This window comes from Rhagoletis zephyria, unplaced genomic scaffold (assembly GCF_001687245.7).
Source record: "Rhagoletis zephyria isolate East Lansing unplaced genomic scaffold, Rhagoletis_zephyria_1.1 Rzeph_scaffold_01202, whole genome shotgun sequence".
NCBI lineage: Eukaryota > Metazoa > Arthropoda > Insecta > Diptera > Tephritidae > Rhagoletis > Rhagoletis zephyria.
The window spans coordinates 79993-99665 of record NW_016158286.1 but is presented as its reverse complement, the minus strand read 5'-3'; the positions used below and the strand labels follow the sequence as shown (position 1 = coordinate 99665).

At 39.4% G+C, this 19673-nt stretch overlaps 3 protein-coding genes and 1 pseudogene across 3 annotated transcripts in view; 2 read left to right on the top strand and 2 right to left on the bottom strand.

Moving 5' to 3' along the window:
• The window catches only part of LOC108363144 (trans-1,2-dihydrobenzene-1,2-diol dehydrogenase-like), a 35217-nt gene extending 23085 nt beyond the window's left edge, over positions 1-12132 (bottom strand). The window contains exon 1 of the mRNA XM_017616424.1: positions 12127-12132. The gene's annotated coding sequence lies outside the window, so the exon portion shown is untranslated. The remainder of the gene's footprint in view (positions 1-12126) is intronic.
• On the top strand, positions 1917-2967 carry LOC108363147 (transcription termination factor 4, mitochondrial). The gene is made up of 2 exons (XM_017616427.1): positions 1917-2065; positions 2121-2967. The coding sequence occupies exons 1-2, from the start codon at positions 2003-2005 to the stop codon at positions 2928-2930; spliced, it is 873 nt and encodes a 290-aa protein (XP_017471916.1). The 5' UTR covers positions 1917-2002; the 3' UTR covers positions 2931-2967.
• On the bottom strand, positions 3008-6389 carry LOC108363149 (trans-1,2-dihydrobenzene-1,2-diol dehydrogenase-like; annotated as a pseudogene).
• Positions 6997-9253, top strand: LOC108363143 (uncharacterized). The gene is made up of 2 exons (XM_017616418.1): positions 6997-9066; positions 9134-9253. Exon 1 carries the CDS (start codon positions 7650-7652, stop codon positions 8898-8900), a length of 1251 nt encoding a protein of 416 aa, XP_017471907.1. The 5' UTR covers positions 6997-7649; the 3' UTR covers positions 8901-9066; positions 9134-9253.
• Positions 12133-19673: the final 7541 nt, after the last annotated feature.

The window sequence follows — 19673 nt, the reverse complement described above, 5'->3', positions numbered from 1 at the left end:
CTTCTTCTTCTAGCATTCACAAAAATCGATGCTCGATACTTTTCTTCCTTTCTATTTATCGATAACCTTAAACCAAGCAATGAGTTGATATCGCAAGATATATATGTTTATATGTTTTTGTCTCACTGAGTTTCCTACGATGGATCCCCTAAGACAACGGATAAAAGCACGATGCAATAATACAAGGTGTTATCAGTTGGCAGCTTCTCGCTCTAATTCCGCCATATTGACTGCCTTGCGTGAAACGGTGTTCCTTCTTTAACTATTCTGTGCCCATTAATATAGTTGAATGTTTTTTTATTTTTGCTCAGTATACACACTTTGTTTTCTTAAGAAGATAATTCATCGTATTTTACTCCATTTCATATCGAACATACTATAAAAAAGCAAATTTTGTTTAGGAGAAAATGTGAAATTTTATATTTTTCCCCCATATGGGGATTCATTTCTTCCCGTTTTTCTTCTCATTCTACTGAGCTAAGGCATATGGATTATTATTATTATTATTATCAGTATTATTGCATCATGGGATAAAAGTACACCTCATAAGTCCAACCCTGCGTGCGCTCTAAGTCCAATCCACTAGAGGAATGGGAGAATTGACAACATCGAGAGTATGTTTTACAGGAAAATCTTCGTTGATGACTTTACTTAACTTCCCATAGTTCTAGCTATCAATAGTTGGCTTATCAAGCTCGATCGTTTCTCACGGAAACGATTTGGATCATTCTTAATGGGGTTGGCAGCACTAATTTTATACTACTAGCACGAGGAAGACGAAATCATAAAAATGAACTCCGACAAGTACATTTAAACGAAATATTATTAAATTAAATACATATTTAACAGAAAGGCAATTTTTTGAATTAAGTTAAGAGAAACAAAGAATATCTTTGTGTATATGTACATTCATTTGTCAGTGCTAGCAAACCGTGAATAAAACACAGCAGATCATAAATTGAACCAGATCTCTATCAGGATCAGTCGTTGTTGTATTGGGGTGCACATTTTTTAACCGGACCACGATCATTGCCTATGAAAACACAACAAATACTATTACCTCAAAGCAAAAGTATCGATATGTGCAAGTATCGTTTTATCCCTATGCTATTCACAATTATGCGAATATGAGGAGATGCCATCACATTTTAAACTTTATTCCATAACAAACCTGTTCGCGAACACACTATTGGGCATGTTCAGAAGGCGCAACAGCTCAGTAACTGTTGCGATTGCACCTTCTGAACGCGTCGTTTTGTATTTCTGATCAACTGAACAGTTGCGTGTTAGATGATCGTAATATATTTCTGATCATTTGAGACAACATGTTGGGTGTTGTTGAATTTGACAGTTAATGTATCAAGCCGTTCAGAAGACGCATTACGATCACTGATTTTTTTTTAGCAACGGTTGCGCTCAACTGCTGCGCCTTTGGAACCTGCCCATTCACTGGTTTTTACTAGATGGCGTTTTCGTACGCAAAAACTAGCAAAAGAGGGGAAATTGAGAGAGCAAAAATTAGAGCTGAACTTGCAAGTTTTACTGGATAAATTTTTACTAGTAACTATTTGCTAGTAAGAAAAACAGCTTGATTCTTTATGCAATTCACATTACCAAAATAATCAGCTGTTCATAAAACTTGCAACTTCTTGCTGGTTTTGCGTTTTCGTACTTTCTTGCATATTTCTTTCTGAAATTTAGTTACTGGGTAATTTTTTTCTGGAGAATACGAAAACACACCCAATATTTAAACATTTTGTTTTAGAGAACAAATAATTTTGAAATTAAATTTTGCAGATTTCTCAATACAGTTTTTGATTTTGGCAAAAAAAGACCCCAGATTTACGTTGCTTGGGGTTTAAAACTACAGGTTTAGCAATCAAAAAATGTTTGTAAGGCTCGCCGCTCCACTATGCGCTTAGCCTAAGATACGGTATTTCTGGAGCTCAGCTGTTAAATTCGCCGCAATTTTTATCACCTGCATTTTTACAAATTCAACGTAATGATCCGAAAGTTTCTTTTCAAACTCAATCAAAACGTGCAATTTATTCAAAGAAATGGGCAGGTAAGTGCGAAGAAATTTATAGTAAGCAGGCAACCAACGAATTTTCTCTGCTTAGCTCACCCGCTGTCAGTTGTCACAGAACCGCTTCGTAGCCACAGCACCGGCTAACGACACCGTCTTGCAACAAGAACATATTAACGAGGCGGTCCAGTTAAATCCATTGCTGGCTAGAGTACCTGCCACCCAATGGCAACTAGCACACGAGACTTTTATGAATCACGGTTTGCAAACGAGCGATTTTCTGCGCATTGTCACCGGCAATCCAGCGGTGCTCTCACGCCCTACGCGACGTATAACTGAAGCAATTGAACATTGGCGCAGCTGTCAATTCGGTGAGAAATTCATGTTTTTGCTTTTAACAAAATATCCAGAGTTTTTGGATGTGTCCGATGAGCTGCGTCTGCGAAAACAGATGGGCTACTTGAAGTCATTTGCGGGTACTAACAAAAATGTTTGGAAATTGTTAATGACTTGTCCCGATTTACTGGAACAGCATGAGCGGAATATAGAAGAGAAAGTGCAGTATCTTAAGAATGTAATGCGGGTTGAAGTGCCTGAAATCATAAAATCAGAAGCATTGTCAAAATCGCTAGATGAGATACGTTGCAGGCACGTTTTTCTTGAAAGACTGGGATTGTTTAAGCCGCGTCCCCTAAAAGTGGATCCCGATGAGCCGTCGAAAAATCCGCGACTTTATCAAATAACTAACACATCAGAGAAAGCATTTGCTACCAAGGTCTGTCATGTTAGTTTGGCGGAATTTGAAGCATTCAAAGAGTTGTTCGAACGTGAGCTGAACCGGCCACAAGATGCGGAAGATGACGAGGACGAATGGGAGGATGAGTTGGAATATAAAAAGCGTTAAGAAAAATACATACGTGCATGTGCATTGCCAAACATAACTCTTTCTAGTTTTAATACAAATTGAAGTAGGTACCCACTTTCAGGTAGATATTTTCGTACGTCAACTTTTAGCAGTAATTCACTCTATTATCCTCCGTATAAATGACGCCCAATTTCCTCCGAATTTGATCTTCAATAGACGATAGCAACACGCTTTCCTTGTGATTGGGCAGTTCACTTTGCGTCTTACGCTGCAGGATGCAACGCCGTACTTCCTCTGCTTCAAAGCTCAATGCCAGCCGATCAGGAAAGTATGTCAACAGGTCACTTTTAGGCAAGGACAATTGTCTTTCCTCGCCATCAACATCTATTATATTCACCGGACACTAGAAATCGGGCACCTACGTATTTAGTTAAGTTTAAGTTTCAGCGCTGTACACTGACAGTTATGCTGCCATTGCTGCACTTTATCACCGCCCTGTTGTCGAGTCGTTTTGTGCTGCTAACCATTATTTCCGAATTATGGCCCGAACCGAAATCCATTACAATATGCGCCTCATCGTCAACATCATCCTCATTTAATTTAACATTGGCACTCACATTGTGCGGTGCGTGTCCAAAAAACCATAATGCAAACTGTAGTGCGTAGACGCTAAGCTCAAGCGTAACGCCACCGCTAAGGCTGCGACGCCTAAGAATGGAAAGTAAATGTTAGGATACATATTTGAAAGTAATGCAATCTTTACTACATACGCATGTATATATATATACATATGTATTCTAATTTATCTATTAATATGTATTCACATCTCTCGTCCAACTTTTTGCATTGGCAGCCCAAATGTGCAAATCAATGCTCCACATCGCCTAAAGCGCCACTTTCAATCTGGTTGCGTTTGTGCCTAGAGGCGGGTACACAACGTGACCAAATGCCCCCATAAGGAAACATCGCTTGCCGCGCGAGTGTCCTATCAACTCCAAAGCTTGATCTTCATTCATGCAAAGTGGTTTCTCGTGGAGAACATGTTTGCCATGATCTAGCATCATGCGATGATTTCGAGGTGGAAAGGGTTCAACGATGAGATGTAAACGACATATGAAAGGGTATAGTGTACGATTATTCATTATGCTTATTGAGTATGCATTAAGAATTTGACTACGTTGTGCAGGCGTTGTATACCCACCCACGTTATCCCTATTCGCCAATTCTTGAAAACTGTTGTACACGTATGGTATGCTATGCTTGGCAGCAAAGGATATTTTGATAGAGGAAGCTCGAGAAATCAAAAATACATCGTTTCGAAAAGGGTAAAGGTACGTCTTTTATCTTTATCGTTTATATTCAATGAAACGAAAATTCGCTAAGTCCAAAAGAAACTCGGGAAATTCGATAAGGCCAAAATAGTACGAAATCCTTTAATAGAGATCGAATCCCTCTGATTCGTATTAAGTCTTGCTTTGCTTTAAACAAGGGCCTCGGAGCGGAGCGAAGCAAAGGAGCAAAAGATTTTAGCTGGAGCTCCTTATAGAAAAAGTTTCAGTTAACAAAATAAAAAAATAAAAAATGTTCACCAAAATTGTTTTTTTTTTGTTTTTGGTTTTTATAAAAAAAAATTGGTATGCAGTTTTATAGATAATCAAATTTTAGTATGAAAATGCAAGTTGCAAGTTGCTAAGAGTTCGAGTTGATTTTTAATGATATAACAAACGCTTTTCTTTCCCATTTAGTATGCAGATGTGATCGAAATGTTAGCGAAAAAATTATTAGCAAGTAATATTTAAGCAAAAAATAAAATCAGCTTCAATTCTCATATAAAAATTTAAGATTATCGTTAATATCTTCATGATCCAATGATCGGATTTAAACTAAATTAGAATGGGACCACCTTTCTTTAAGAAAGAAATTGCAGAAATCGATTGACGTGGTCCAAGGTTATGCGGTAACATACATAAAAAAAATATTAAAAATAAAACAAAAAAATATTCCGCCGAATTGATAACCTTCCTCCTTTTTGTGAAGTCGGTTGAAAATCAACGCGATCTTGCCACTTGTAACTTGCACTTTGTAATCTAAAAAACTGCATACCCAAAATTTTTATAGAAACAAAAAAAAATTCTTTTGGTGAAAAAGTTTTTCAAAACATTTCAAATTATTTTTTATCTTTTTTCGTTTTGGAAGAACCCTACAATTGTTTTCAACTAGTTTTTATTATGTAACTTTTATTAACTGTAACAGGAGAATCGATCTACTTCAAAATTGTTTCTTTTTCTGCACTTTGCACTAAAACAATTAATATAAACAAATAAAAAATCAAAAATCGGGCTCAGCTATTCTCTGCAAATTTTAGTTGCGTTCCTTATCTCCCAGAAATAGTCAGAAAAAGTCCGAAGTAGTCAGATTTAGTTCAAAAAGCGTTCGAAAATGACAGGAAAAATGGGAGAGCAACACTCAGTGAGAGTGACTCTCTTCAGTCCGAAGTAGTCAGATTTAGTTCAAAAAGCGTTCGAAAATGACAGGAAAAATGGGAGAGCAACACTCAGTGAGAGTGACTCTCTTCAGTCCGAAGTAGTCAGATTTAGTTCAAAAAGCGTTCGAAAATGACAGGAAAAATGGGAGAGCAACACTCAGTGAGAGTGACTCTCTTCAGTCCGAAGTAGTCAGATTTAGTTCAAAAAGCGTTCGAAAATGACAGGAAAAATGGGAGAGCAACACTCAGTGAGAGTGACTCTCTTCAGTCCGAAGTAGTCAGATTTAGTTCAAAAAGCGTTCGAAAATGACAGGAAAAATGGGAGAGCAACACTCAGTGAGAGTGACTCTCTTCAGTCCGAAGTAGTCAGACTTAGTCAGAAGAATTTTTTCTGGCAAAATCCTGAAAAGTGTCAAACTAAATTGAATTTAAATTGACGGACATTAAAAAATACGCAAAAAGTGAGAATAATCAAAAAAGTAAAAAAAGTGAATTGAAATTGGAAGGAGGCAAAAAATAATTGATATAGTAAGTGTTTATTGTGCTTGTGCTTGTGTGAATGTGTTTTGTACATACATTTCCGTTCTTATTTGACGTTAGTTTTGTTGTTGCCATTCTTTGGACTAAAAATTTGGTTTTTTGCGTTCCTTTACTTTTCCTGTTATTCTCTTTTAGTGAGCGCATTTTGCTTACGCTCTGGAATTTTGACACTTTTCAGATTTTAGTCCAAAGAGATAAGGAATGAACCTTTTATAAGCTTTCGTTAAAAAAAAAATAATCAAAATGGCAGAGAAATGAAAGCTCTAGTGAATTATGAACATTAAATTCCACTTATTAACCTCCGAAAAACATGGTATTGCAGCACTTATATCCTGCGGTGGTTGTACGGCATGATAGACTGACCAATAGTAGCGCATGGGGCGGCCATTTTCGACCCGACGGCACTTCACATAGTCATATAATGGACCACCCCATAAGATTGCCGTCAACTCGAGTATTCTGTTAGTCGTCATTAACTACAACCTAATCAACAGTTGTGTAATACAGTGGAGCGTCCCCCGTCAACTGAAGGACAACTTTTTGGAAATGCTGGATAGCGGAGTAGGTACCTTCCTACACTCATGCGAGATGATGTGGAGGTGTAGTAGAGGAATTTTACTCCGACCGAGATGATAAGAATCGACTTGCTGATGTGCTGTGCCCAAGCTGGCCGTTCTGGATAACAATATGATTACAACGTAGTGAATCTACATACTGTCCCCTCTACCCTTCTTCGGGCAGTCCCACAATCCCCAGAATTTTCCCAAAGTTTTTTCAAGTAGGAAGTATATTTGACCCTCATTTAGCCAAATTGAGTTTCGAGTTTTTTCTCGTGGTCTCGAAATTGCCTCACAAAGCAATGATTAGGTGCAACTAAAGGAGTAGAGTTGTATCACAAAAGCGACAGATTATTTGGCTAGATTTCTAGCTTATGAAGTATCCTATGGGTGGCAATCTTACACTCAGCAATGGCTTATGCGCTGAGCTTCCGAACCGCAAGGTAAAACAATTTTTAGAAAGAAAAGAAAATATATGTCTCGGATGCGATCCCCTTCTTTTGATAACGGCCACGGAAAACGTTTAAAAGACGAAGTTTTGAGTGCATGCACCTGGAATGTCCGCAACCTCAATGGGAAGGGTGCCTTGGGCCGGCTGGCCGATGTGCTCCGGAAGATCTAACCTGGCATTACCGTCATCCAAACAATGCGCTGGACGAGGAAAGCCAAAAATTAAACGCAGTTGACCGTACCAGAAAAGGTTCCCCGTACACCTTGGAATCTAAGCAAGTTTAGAAAGGAAATTTCGCCTTTTTGCATTTTTCGGATATTAAATTATAATATATCTCCTCCTCAGCGTTGGTCGTCTTGCCGTGGCGAGGGGGCTTAAATGGTGTTATGGTATAATTCACAGCGTGAATTGTATCATGCCTCCATGAACTAAGAGGGAAGCCTGGCATTGCAACCTTCGGCAATATTCCTTACAATTCAAGGTGGAGTGCGTTTGTATTGCTGAAGGCGAAAATGTCGGGATTACCGTACCAACACTACTCAATCCCAAGGTGTGTAGGCAACCGTGCCGGTGGATGAATGGCCAGCGGGTAGTAAAACAGTGGCTGGTCGCGAACGGTCCCCTCCGATGCCCGGGCAAGGTCGGTTGTTAGAAGTGCCTTCTCCACGCATCCCGGCTCTGCGGACGAGCGACTAACCTCTTCCGGACTACTCGTGGGATCACATATGGAACAAAAGGAACAACAACAAAACCAACAACAGCAAAAACGTCAGCAGCGTACAAGCGGACTGCAAGGGGAAAACGTTACGGGGATAGAAGAACAGCTCTTCAAATCCCCGCAGGCAAGTAAGATGGTTGCAAGTACTCCTGGTGGCGCCAGCCATAGTACCCCAGTTGTACGAGCACCAGAAACCAGCAGGGTGGCAGATGCCAGACAAAGTATCACCACTCTGCAAATAGTCAAAGATAGCACCGGTAGTGCCTGCCGTAGTACTTCGGATGACCAACCAACAAGTAGAAAATTGACGGCCGTTGCAGGCAGCAATCCCACCTCCAAGAAAAGAAAATCTTCGGGCATAGTCATGCAACATAAGTACCAGAAGGCGCTGTATATGTTAGAAAAAATTCATGAAAATGTAGCGGCCGGTACGGTACATGAGCGCGACGAGAAAGACAAGGCAAGATATATGAAAATAGTGGTAGAGTACGAAAAGATGCAGACAGATCGTGCAGCCACAATCGAAGCCATCGAAGCAAAAAAACGGAACCATTCTCATAATGAGGGCGCCCATAGGGCCATTACAAAGAAGGCCAAGCGATCCGGTGATGCGGAGTCCGCAACACCCTTGAAGCAACGTAATTTTAGTTACGTCGCCAGAGATCACCTACAGTCGGCGATAATAGACGAAAATAGCAGGACACCGCTAACAGTGCAGCAGAAATGGGTGGAGATCGATGTGAAGCTGTCGAGCCTCGTAATGAACTACGTATTCGACAACCCCGAGGGTCCTCATCCAGAGTTCGACTCATCGGAATCCCTACGGGGATACCGGGTAGTCAAGTGCGCGGACCAGTTCTCCCTGGACTTCCTTGCTGGATGCGTTGCTAAGATCAGCGACACTTTCGTCGGCTTGAAGCTCAAGCTGATACCAGCTAAAGATATTCCAAGGAGACCACGTGGGCGCATTTGGCTGCCGCCGATGGACGAACCAGGCGAAATGTTGCTACGGTGTATTAAGCTGCAGAACAAAGACATACCTGCGATCGAGAAATGGGAGCTTATAAAGGGTAACCAGCCAATAAGGCCTTCAAATAACCCCATGATGCTAGCCATTTGTGCGGAATCTTTAGACGCCTTAGAAAAGGCAGACTACCGGCTTCGCTTTGGTATCCGTAAGGCCAGAATGCGGGTTTATGGAGCTGGTGAGCTTCCCATGGGTGTGAAGCTGACGGATGACCCTAAATCGGAGAGTTAAAGTAGCCCAAATAAAGCTGCAGCACTCACAATGCGCCACAAATAATCAAGCTGTTCTCTTCAGCGAGGAGGATATAGACATTAGCCTAATACAAGAGTCCCCGGTCAAGCACGAGGCAGTCATGGGACTAAATATAAAGAGCTATCAGCTTTACTATAAGAATAAGGTGGGTAAATCGCCGGCCTGTATTATTGTCAAGAACGGTTTAAATACAAATGTGTTTCTAATTTCAGGACAGCAGTCAAAACACTTGTTACGGTGGAGACCACCGGACAGACTACTAGTTGCATCATAAAAGGCCCGTTATAGGGACAGTCCGCAAACCAAAATCAAGGATATAATAGACAAAAACCCCAGACTGGCGTAGTACTACAGAGAACGATCGAGGTCAGTCTCTATTACACTTCTTATTAAATACTAACTTAAGCATATGTAATAGCGGTAATACACCTACCTTTATATTCCCGAGTTCGAACCGGTTTCCTGGATGAGAGGATGTGCTGGATCTAACGCTGTTGTCGGAGAACGACAGCGTGTATGTAGAAGAGTGGAGAGTATCAGATAGGTCTTCAATGTCTAATCACCGTCTGATCCCCTTTAATCTTCACGGAATTTCCAACACCCCTCAAAATACAGAAACCCCCACAGGACAAATTTTTTAAGATATATATATGTTGCACTTAAGCGTAAACTAAATAAGGGTCCATTAAACACAATTGTCACTAAGTTGAGGACCTAATAATAGAGTAAATAAACTAGCAGAAGTTATGAAGAAAACCTTTAAAAGCTGAACTCCAGGGAGTACCGGAAGGAAGATATCCTCACCCTGATGAATTGGGGATCTCAGAGCGAAAAGAGATAAAATTAGAAAAATCTTCAATTATTACTTTAGAATTAGGCACTGAGCGCGATATAAAAGCGGCCTAAGGTCCTATAAAAAAGAACTGAGAAACTCTAAAACTAAATCCTGTCAATCATACTGTTCTTCCGTAGAGAACTCTAAAGATTCAGCCAGGCTCACAAAATCCAATCGAAAGAACACACCAATACAACAGTCGTTAAGGTAGAAAATGGGGACGAATACTACTAGTGATTCTTTAAATACGTTAGTCAAGTTTAATTTCGCGGGATGAATTCGACATCCATCCACGTCAGGGTCAATCGAACCTGGTTGTTCAAGTAGTAGACTGTTCAGCTCAATCGAGAGCTCCGAAAGGATTGTTTACGCTATCAACAGCTTTACTCCCTTCAAATCCATTGGACCAGATGGCATAATCCCAACAATGCTTCTCCTGGTTCTCCTCCTCCCTGGTTCTACATTCCAAAAAGCTGGAAAAGCGTAAAGGTACCCTTATACCCAGGTTAGAAAGGAAAAATCGCGAAACACCAAAACATTGGGCGGTGTGCTATCACCACTGCTATAGGGGATAGCCCTGAACGGCATACTGCTAGAACTCAATAGAGAGGGCGTCGAAGTTGTGGCGTATGCGGATCATGTTGTAATAGCAGCTACAGGCCCATTACTCCTAACCGTTAGCGAAATCCCATTTACAAAAAGAAATAAGATACCACAATTCAAACTACGGCCGTCACAGACTCAGAGAGTCAGGCCTTTGGAAGACTAGGCACTACGGACATGACTTGCTCATAAATCAAATGCAATTAAGTAGGACGACAGACTACATATATAGTACGCAATTCTGACTTCAGCTGGCACTAGCGAGTGTTACTTCCATCCCGAAGGGATTGCTGAAAATACCGAGAGGCGATCTCTCTATACACCGGCGGATCTAAGATGGATTTCGTTATAGGAACGGGAGTCTACTCAGTGTTACTCTGTCTATGCGAATGGGAAATGATACAAGCACCTTCCAAGCGGAAATTCTATGGATCCTTAAAGCCCGTAAATTCTAGACAATCGAGTCGGGTACGCAAATCCAACCTAGCTAGGGAATGAAGTGATACTCTGCTCGGTGTGTCAATCAACTACCGTCTATTTTCTCTGGATTCTCGTACATATAAACACAGAAGGTAATGAGAGGGCCGATGAGCTGGCGAGTGCAGGAGCCGGTCTGGATGAGTCCCAAGCGGTGGAACTGGGTTGCCCCAAAGAGAGATTATTTCGTATTTCCTTAAACTGGCTAGACGCCGGTTTTCAGATATACAGACTTGTAAAATATCGAGAAAACTATGGCCTGACTACAACAGGACAAAGACCTTGCCCCTGCTTAGCAGATCAAGGCCAGAGGTATTCAGAATTGTAGCAACCGTTACGGGGCACTGGCGCATAGGAAAACATGCGGAAAAAATAGGTCTACCCTATAATAGGATTTTCTGCAGCTGTCAACTAGACGATAGCGAAGTAAGTGTCCAGCATTTCCTTTGTGAATGTCCAGGCCTTTCGAATATTAGACACAAAACATTAGAAAAGCACCTAGTAGCACAACTAACCGACCTATCAGAAGCTATCGTAAGCGAAATCGGCAAATTCATTAATTCAAAATCGAAATGGTTCGACCTAGCAACATAGGACAAAATATCCCTCTCGAGAAGTGCATCAAAATGGCGCACCAATACGCTAATTGTGTCCTGGAAAGCGACTAGGAAGCACTGAAACCAACCAACCAATGATATATCTACGTTTTTTTTTCCTCGAGGAGGCATTTTTTTGCACCAAAGTTTATTGAGCTTAAGAGCCAGATCTGAGTTCGTAGCGCCGTAGTTTTTAGCCCACATCCATCATTTCTTCACTTACCTTCCTTGCTTGGAATTCTTAACTGTATGCAATAACTTGAACTTAGCTTCATTGGTTTTAAATTTTCACAATGCCCCGCTTTAACAAAAAGCGAGAGCACCCACTGCATTTGGGTTAGAAACATGCGCAAGTTGTTGGCCATTTGCCACCTTACGGTCCCGTGATTGCGCGCCCTCAGCCGCTAAAATTGTAACTAACTACTTACTACCTGCCTTTTGACTCATTAATCCAAAGCAAGCACGCAAAACGCATACAAAATGAGCGAAACCAATAGCGGCGGTCTAGCTAGCTGGCGGCTCTATGGAAGTACGGGCGACAAGTGAAAATACGCGCCACAATTTAGCTGAGAAGAATGCGTAATTTTTCTATTTCTTTCTTTGCACTTTCGAGGAATATTGTAAAAAAAAAAAAATGTTGAAAATACTTCAAAAAAGAAAATAAAAAAATAAAACACGTACAAATTTACAAAACAATTTTTTACGATTTTTGGCAACAGACAACGAAAGTGACCAGCCATAAATAAATTCCATAGGTTTCATGTACATACCGAGTAATAAGGTGCTTGCAGGGTGAGATTCGAAAAAAAAAATTAATTAACAAATTTTTTCTTGCAACTGTTTAGGAAATGTTAAAACATTAAAAAAAAAAAGTGGAAAAGAAAATTGCCGTTGCTGCATTGGGTGCTTGTAGCTGTACGCGCTGTTCGCAGAGAAATACGAAAGTCTGCACGTATTTGATATGCAAATATGCGTAAGTATGTACAAAAGTAAGTGTGTACAAAAGTGTGCAGACCAAAAAGAACATCAAAGCTTTCCTACAAATTTATACACGCTTCTGTTACTTATGACAAATTTGCTAATTGAAAGTGAAAGTTAGATTTATTAGCGAAAGAAGGCAGGCGACGACGCTCTCAGCGCACAGCGCTTTATTATAAAATCTATTAACTATCTTTAGTGCGACGTCGAGGCACTCGGCGAAACACAACGGGCTTACCTAGCAAATATGTATGTAAAGTTTAAAATTAAAAGAATCGCATAATGTATACGAGAAGAATTACTTTGTTACTTTTTGCATAGATTTCAGCTACGCTTGCAACAGCTGCTGGACCAACCGGTCGCTACACAGCTAAGCCTTAAACGCATATTGTCGTTTCCACCAGCGCAGCATTGCTAGCTGCAACCACATTGACCATATACGCACATTCATTCATTCATTCATTCATTGCATATCACAGCTAAACAAATATGACTAATTATGGGGGAAGCAGTTGTGGCAGTCGTCGTACGCTGCAGCAGCCGCAAACACACCAAATGTACACAATTACCGCTAATGCAATCGAAGATATGTGCTCAGATGCTCAAGAGAGTTAAAATGCATACACACACACACACACACACACCAACCGAAAGCCGTATATTTCGATATATATAGTATTTTCCGATTGCCAGTGGCCGATCCAGAATGCCATATTTGTTTAGTTGGCAGAAACAAGTTAATTTGCTTATATCGTACCCAGTAGGCAAGACATTGGCATTGTAAAATAGTTTTGCCATTGCTGGCTAAAGAATGTCGAGTTCTCTCTCTCTCTCGCTTAGGAATCTGGCAATCCAATGCAGTTTTGCTGAGTGCACAGTGTATGGGCTGTAAGTTCTTAGCTTATACGGTGCACTTTGCACTTACAGAACGAATTTGTGCGGACAATTAAAAAGCCCGCAAAGATCGAATTATTTTCAATTTCATTTTTTTTTTTTCAGATCTAATCACGATTCAAGAAATCAAATTTATTTACGATTTTCATCGCTGTGCTGAGGTGAGATGAAATGAAAGGAGGTAAATTCACCACACCCAAACTCACCACATCACACCTAAACCCACCACACATAAATTCGGGACACCTTAAGAAATCGAACTGAAAAGTGGAAATTTTTGATGAAAATTTTTGGTATTTCTTGAATTTTCCTGAGTTCTATATGAAATTGAAAAAATTGATTCTGTTGGTTTTTGCTGTAGAATGAACTATATTTTTATGAAAACATTAAAAAAAATTTGGTATGGAAAATATAAATAAAAAAATCATCAAAACGTCGGGGTATTCATATTTTTGACGCTGACTGTATATCCTTTTCTTCATAATTAATTTATCTTAATATTTTTCCATTATATTTATCTTACATTTATCGTTATCCTCAGCCTCATATTTCTACTTATTTTTATCTTTATTTTTAGCTCAGGTTGTTCTTGCAAATGCCCAAAGTCGTTATTTTCACTTTTTTTGAATATTGTAATATCGACACATGTAACAGAACAGGTATTCACTCAAATTTAAGAAAAAATTTAAGCCAAAATCTTTCATTCGTTTTGTATACGAATAATTCATAAGCCGTTTTGAATGAATTCGTGCAGCCCTCTAATGTATATCCAGTTTAATGATTTTCCGGGTAATTACAAGTGGCTTAAAGTTTTTATGAGCAAGTTCGTTACTTAAGTCTTTTGATTTTGCGGGGTACTAACTACAACAGAACTGAACTGTATGTATATTGTAGGTGTTTTTTTTTGTTTTATGGAGCCTGAACAGCCTGAGCAACCTGTAAATGTTTCACCAAGCAACAAAAATGCAAATATCTGGACAACCAAAGTACATACTTACGATCATAAAATTTCATGATAGCCTTGTGCACACATTTTTGAATACCATATCGTTTTATAAAACCCTTTTTATAACAAAGAGGGCTCCTTTTTAGGGAATGAGTTCCCATAGATAGTCCTCAAAGACAAGGTAGTGGTACATTTGTACCACCAAATATTTTCATACATTTTGTATGGATTTTGCTTCGAATTTTCATCGCATGGCATCACTGTAAGACGAAAAACATATCTATTGCAGCAAAGTTCCAGGATAATTAACAAAGCGTCATAACCTTGGGAGAATAGATGGAATAAATGAGCAAAGGGACGTTAAACATGTCGCTCATTCCCAGATTTGAAAAGCTGGCTGGCTGGAATAAAAAAAAAACCCCCGATTCGCTGAGCAAATTTTGTCGGATGGAGCGATGCGATCGGGTGATATTCGCTGAAACATTTCGTCAAGTAAAACCCAACCGAAACGAATTTCACATCAACTGATTGATAAATCAAAAGTATAAAAATACAAAGCGAAATGATGAATCCACAAATTTCCCAATTCTGCTTATTCCTAATAATTACCCGCTATAAAAGTAAATAAACAAAATTATTTTATCACTGATTTTGTCGACTGGTGGCAACGGTAAAATTTTAAATAAATCAGTTCTAGCGGAATTTCGTCAGACGAACTTCATTGTCGATTCGGTTGTGAGCAATCTCATCTACTGCAGTGTGTTTTATTTTTGACTGCAAACTTTCTTCCGACTAAGTTCCCTTAGCGTTTTGATTCGGTTTATACTTTTACATTGTACGATCCTAGCATAAAAAATCCTACTAGTGTAATGCCATACAAAATATATGGTGGTACAATTGTACCACCTCTTTGTTGATTAAGGATTAAATTTCAAATAAAATGACGTTCAAGTAATGGACAAAAATTTTCTTTTATCAGGATTTCTGAAAACATTTTACAGATATCAAAAACGATCGCATATTTATTTCCCAAGAAAACTTACAGCAACGGCGAAATGCTTTTTCAAGAAATAGAAATAATGGCTGCGTGTCTTCATACATTCCGGATAAACCCATTTCACAACCAGAATAAACAGAATGCCATTGAAATATACGTTTACATATCAACAGGAACGTTCTAAATAATAAGTAAACAAAAAAGTTTATTCCAAACGTTCAGAATGAATAAAGAAATGCAGCCAATGAAATTTTTTTTTCGATTTTTTTTTCGATTTTTTTTTTTTTTTTGTAGCTGTATACTAAGCTTAAGTATGTATGTACATATGTGTGTGTATACACACTTCGCTCATTTCGTAAGCAAGTGCTTTTCTTATCATTTTGCATTTCAAATGCGTACGCATGCGAATGGAGAGCTATCAACATTCGTAGGCACACTATTTGCACGCTTGCCAGCCGCATACGCTCCATTCACAACCGTTTATGCGTTGCACTTTCCTTTTCTACCAAATTTGCGTATAAAGCAGCCAAACGCTTTGCCAGCCACTACTACAAATAAATCAACATTAACAACAACAACTGCGTTGACCACAGCGCCAATTGCGTTTGAATACCGACGTGTTGGTTAGATGAAGTTTTCTTGAATTGTTGACGGACGTCTGCCGCAAATTCAGTCGTTAACATGAGTCTATATTGTATTTAGTATGTGTATGAGTAGCAGCTGCGAAAACCATAATTCAATCATTTAACACACGAGCACCCACATACACAAGCGTACACAATAGGGGTATTCTCCAAAATCTTGCAAAACCATTGCACGTAGCACGGATTGCATGGATTGCATAACTTGCAACAACATTTCCTATCGCTGCAAAATATGCCAGGTCGAAACCCATTTATATATTCTGCAAAATAGCGTAGCAACGTACGAACCTGTGCAAGTTGTTTTGTTGTTGGAATTGCTACAGATTTCTCTCATTCCTCTCATCCCGCTCACTTCCTTTTTTTTTTGCTGTCTCTTCTTATTGTATTTGATACAGAATTTCGCTGCTTGCTATCTATGCATGCTACCACTTTGCAAGGGGGTGCTCTCGTACTCTTGGAAATTCGGAATAGTATTTTTGCATATCCTGCAACCCGTGCATCGTGCAAGACTTCGAGAATACCCCTAATTTTCTTTTGGTGCTGTTTGCTCGTCGCAGCGTAGAATGTTCCCTGTGAGACAGAGGGCGGATTAAACTGAATCAGGAAGTTTTTTTTTTTTTGAAAGCAGAAACGTTATTATTCTTTAAAATTATTAAATTATTCCACTCAAATGGTACAATTAAAACCTTTTGGGTCAGGGACCGTAACGATAACAAGTTTTATTAAGAATACTAATTTCTATTAACTATTTTCCTAGTTTTTTTTTCAAAACGAAACACGCTAATATATAACATAGTAAAAGGCGGTACTTCGGCTGAAGATAAGTCAACTCCTTACTGTAGGTTCAGTTTAATATATTTTTATTATTTTAAGGAGTCAAGGTTCTTGGTGCAGTCATCACACGTGGCAGTTCTCTGGATCAGGGGCTGTCGTTGGCTCAGGACCGACCATACATAGCGAAGAGCCCCTGCCGTTAACTAAATATGAATAGAGAGAAATACTCAATAAAATCCGTAAGTCCAAACGTTAATGTTGCGGTGTCTGCGGATTGAATGGCCCTACGTTAGTGTGTCTTAACGGTGTACTCCAGTCAAGAAGCGGCGTCTGGTTTTTTTATTCCGTAGAATTCTATGGAAGAAACACTTAAAAATAATTAGCCTCTGTGCCCTCTAACTGTCGGCAATAGTCGGTAGTCTCAGAGGTGCACTCTATTACCAACGAGATTGTTGAACAAATGGCGAACTGGGTGCAAGTTCAAACGACCAAGGCGCTGAACCCTCGTGGGATGCTTTTATTTACGAAATGGACTTGGGGCCAAACGGCCTTCTCAGCAATCAGATATCCATGGATGGGGATATTGCCAACCTAGACTCTGGTTTAAAATAAGAGACATCTCCAGCTGTTATCCTCACAGCCAGAAGAGACTAGTATTCTCTTTAAAGAACCTTCTGGACTAGATAAAAAGGGCTACAAACTCTACCTCTCCAGAGGAGTCATCGTAAGCGACGCCAAACGGTTATCTGTTCAACTAATGGCGAAAGGAAATGCCGTAATAGCATTGCTGACTGACTACAAGACTAAGGGGAACCGCTCGCTGAACACATGTTCCCCTGGGGGGAGCACAAGACAAAGCCAGGTCCAGCTGACAAAGTTGCACATATGGGACAAACGGAACCTAAAGCGAATACGACCTTTGCCGAGGTCACAAAATCGCCGAACTGTCAGTTTGACTTGGGTAATGGGGCGAGGTTATTAGGGTTGCTCCGAAAATAGTACTGTAAAACACTACGGTCCCTAGAACCAACTTCGGGCCATTCAGGCGGCCATCCTGAAAGGGGTGAAACGGCCTTGTAAGAGCTTTGTGAAGCCCAAGTTTACGGGTGCACCTTCTATTCGAGATGGATGTAGATTGGCGGTGGAGACGCTGAAGTACTGGGGTGAAAGGGCGCGGAAATTGTGGAAACTAATGCCACGGATGTGTCCAAACCCAAGGTCTACGTTGGGTACTGTGTTGCTCCACACTCAGCGGAGACCTTTGTCGTCCTCTACTACTCAAAGGGTAGCACCGAAAAGGTACTTTGTTGCTCAAAGGATTTCCCCCCATTATCAACAGAAAACTTAGAGTGAAAACTACAAAGATCGGGTTACTATAATCTATAGCTCCCATGCTACTGATTGTTCAAATATAAGATTTTTCGTTATAACTCCTCCATTTAAGTAGCTAGTAATATGAAATTTTGCACTGTTGTCGCTCATTATCAAAAGAATACTTTCAGTGAAAATGGCGAAGATCGGGTCGCTATAACCTATAGCCTCCATACAACTGATTATTCAAATATGAGATTTTTCGCCATAACTTCTCCATAAAGCAGCCAGAAACATGACATTTCGCACTATTTTCACTCATTATCAACAGGTAGCTCACAGTAAAATTAACAAAGATCGGATCACTATAACCTATTTATTGCTTCCATACAACTGATTGTTCAGATATGGGGTTTTACAGTAAAACTCCTTTATTTGGACAGCTAAAACCGATAAATTTCGCAAGCTATTTTGTAAATAATAATAAAAAGTCTACTGAGAAAATCGTCAAAATCTATACTGTATAAGCTTTACCTTTTATACCACTGATTGTTCAGATACCAGTTTTTGCGATATATGTATCTCCTTTATGTAGGAAGCTAAACCCATTAAATTGTGTTACCGGTTTACATACCGATCACACAGTAGTGAAACCCACTTAGATTGGTGCTATATAAGGTATATCTTCTATACCTCTCATTGTTTAGATATGATTTTTTATATATGTATCTCCTCTATCTATGCCTGCTGTGAATATATACATTTTTTCAAATGCAGTATTCTGTTAAAGTAAAGTTTTCAGATGTTCATGAAAGGTATGAAGCCTTAACTTATTTCGTTATTTCGGCTTGAAACTTACTATGAAAAGTATATATTTATGTGAAAACCAGACTAAGGACAATTAGCTTTTGTTATTTTGAAATGGTTATAATTGTTTTTTCTCCTTATTTTTATTTAAGACTATATTAAATTTAATTTTTTAAGGCGAGCATAGAAGGAAGAATATATATAATCAGACCGCGATTTACTAAATTATATACCAGCTTTTATCATCATCCCTACAGGGTAGCTGCTGACCATCGTCTAACGTGCGCAGTAAATAAATGTGCTTTATGACAACCGATTGACAAACTGAAAAATGTGCATAAACAGCAATGATGGATGAGCAGAATATGTGAAATGCACGCATTTTGGTGCGAATTTCAATTTAACGAATTTGCATAATGAATATCGACAGTAGATGGCTGCCAGTGTTGTTGTCTGTACGAGTGAGAAGACATACATAGTTAGTACATAATACATATATACAAAAAAACATATACACGTGTTTACATACAGATTGTTTTTTTTCTGAAAGCGCACTAAAAACTAAAACCAAAACGTGCTGGTATGTTCGGGGTGTGGCTATGGCTGAGACTTCAAGTTAGGAGAGCATAACTTTGTTAGTTTCAGCGCGGTTTTCTTTCCTACTACCTGCAGTTAAATAAACAAAAGCCTCGACCAGTCCTACTTGGCCCTCTTGAGACATTTGTTTGCCTATTTGGTCTGCATTTGTTTGTTTTAGTATTCTTGTAACTACAAATGAGTAGCTTGTATTAGCACACAAACAAATTAACGAAGCACTGGTGTTTTGTTGTTGTACATTGTGTGTTTTTAGAATGCGGCCGAAGCTAAAGTTTTCATTAAAGAAAGCGTTC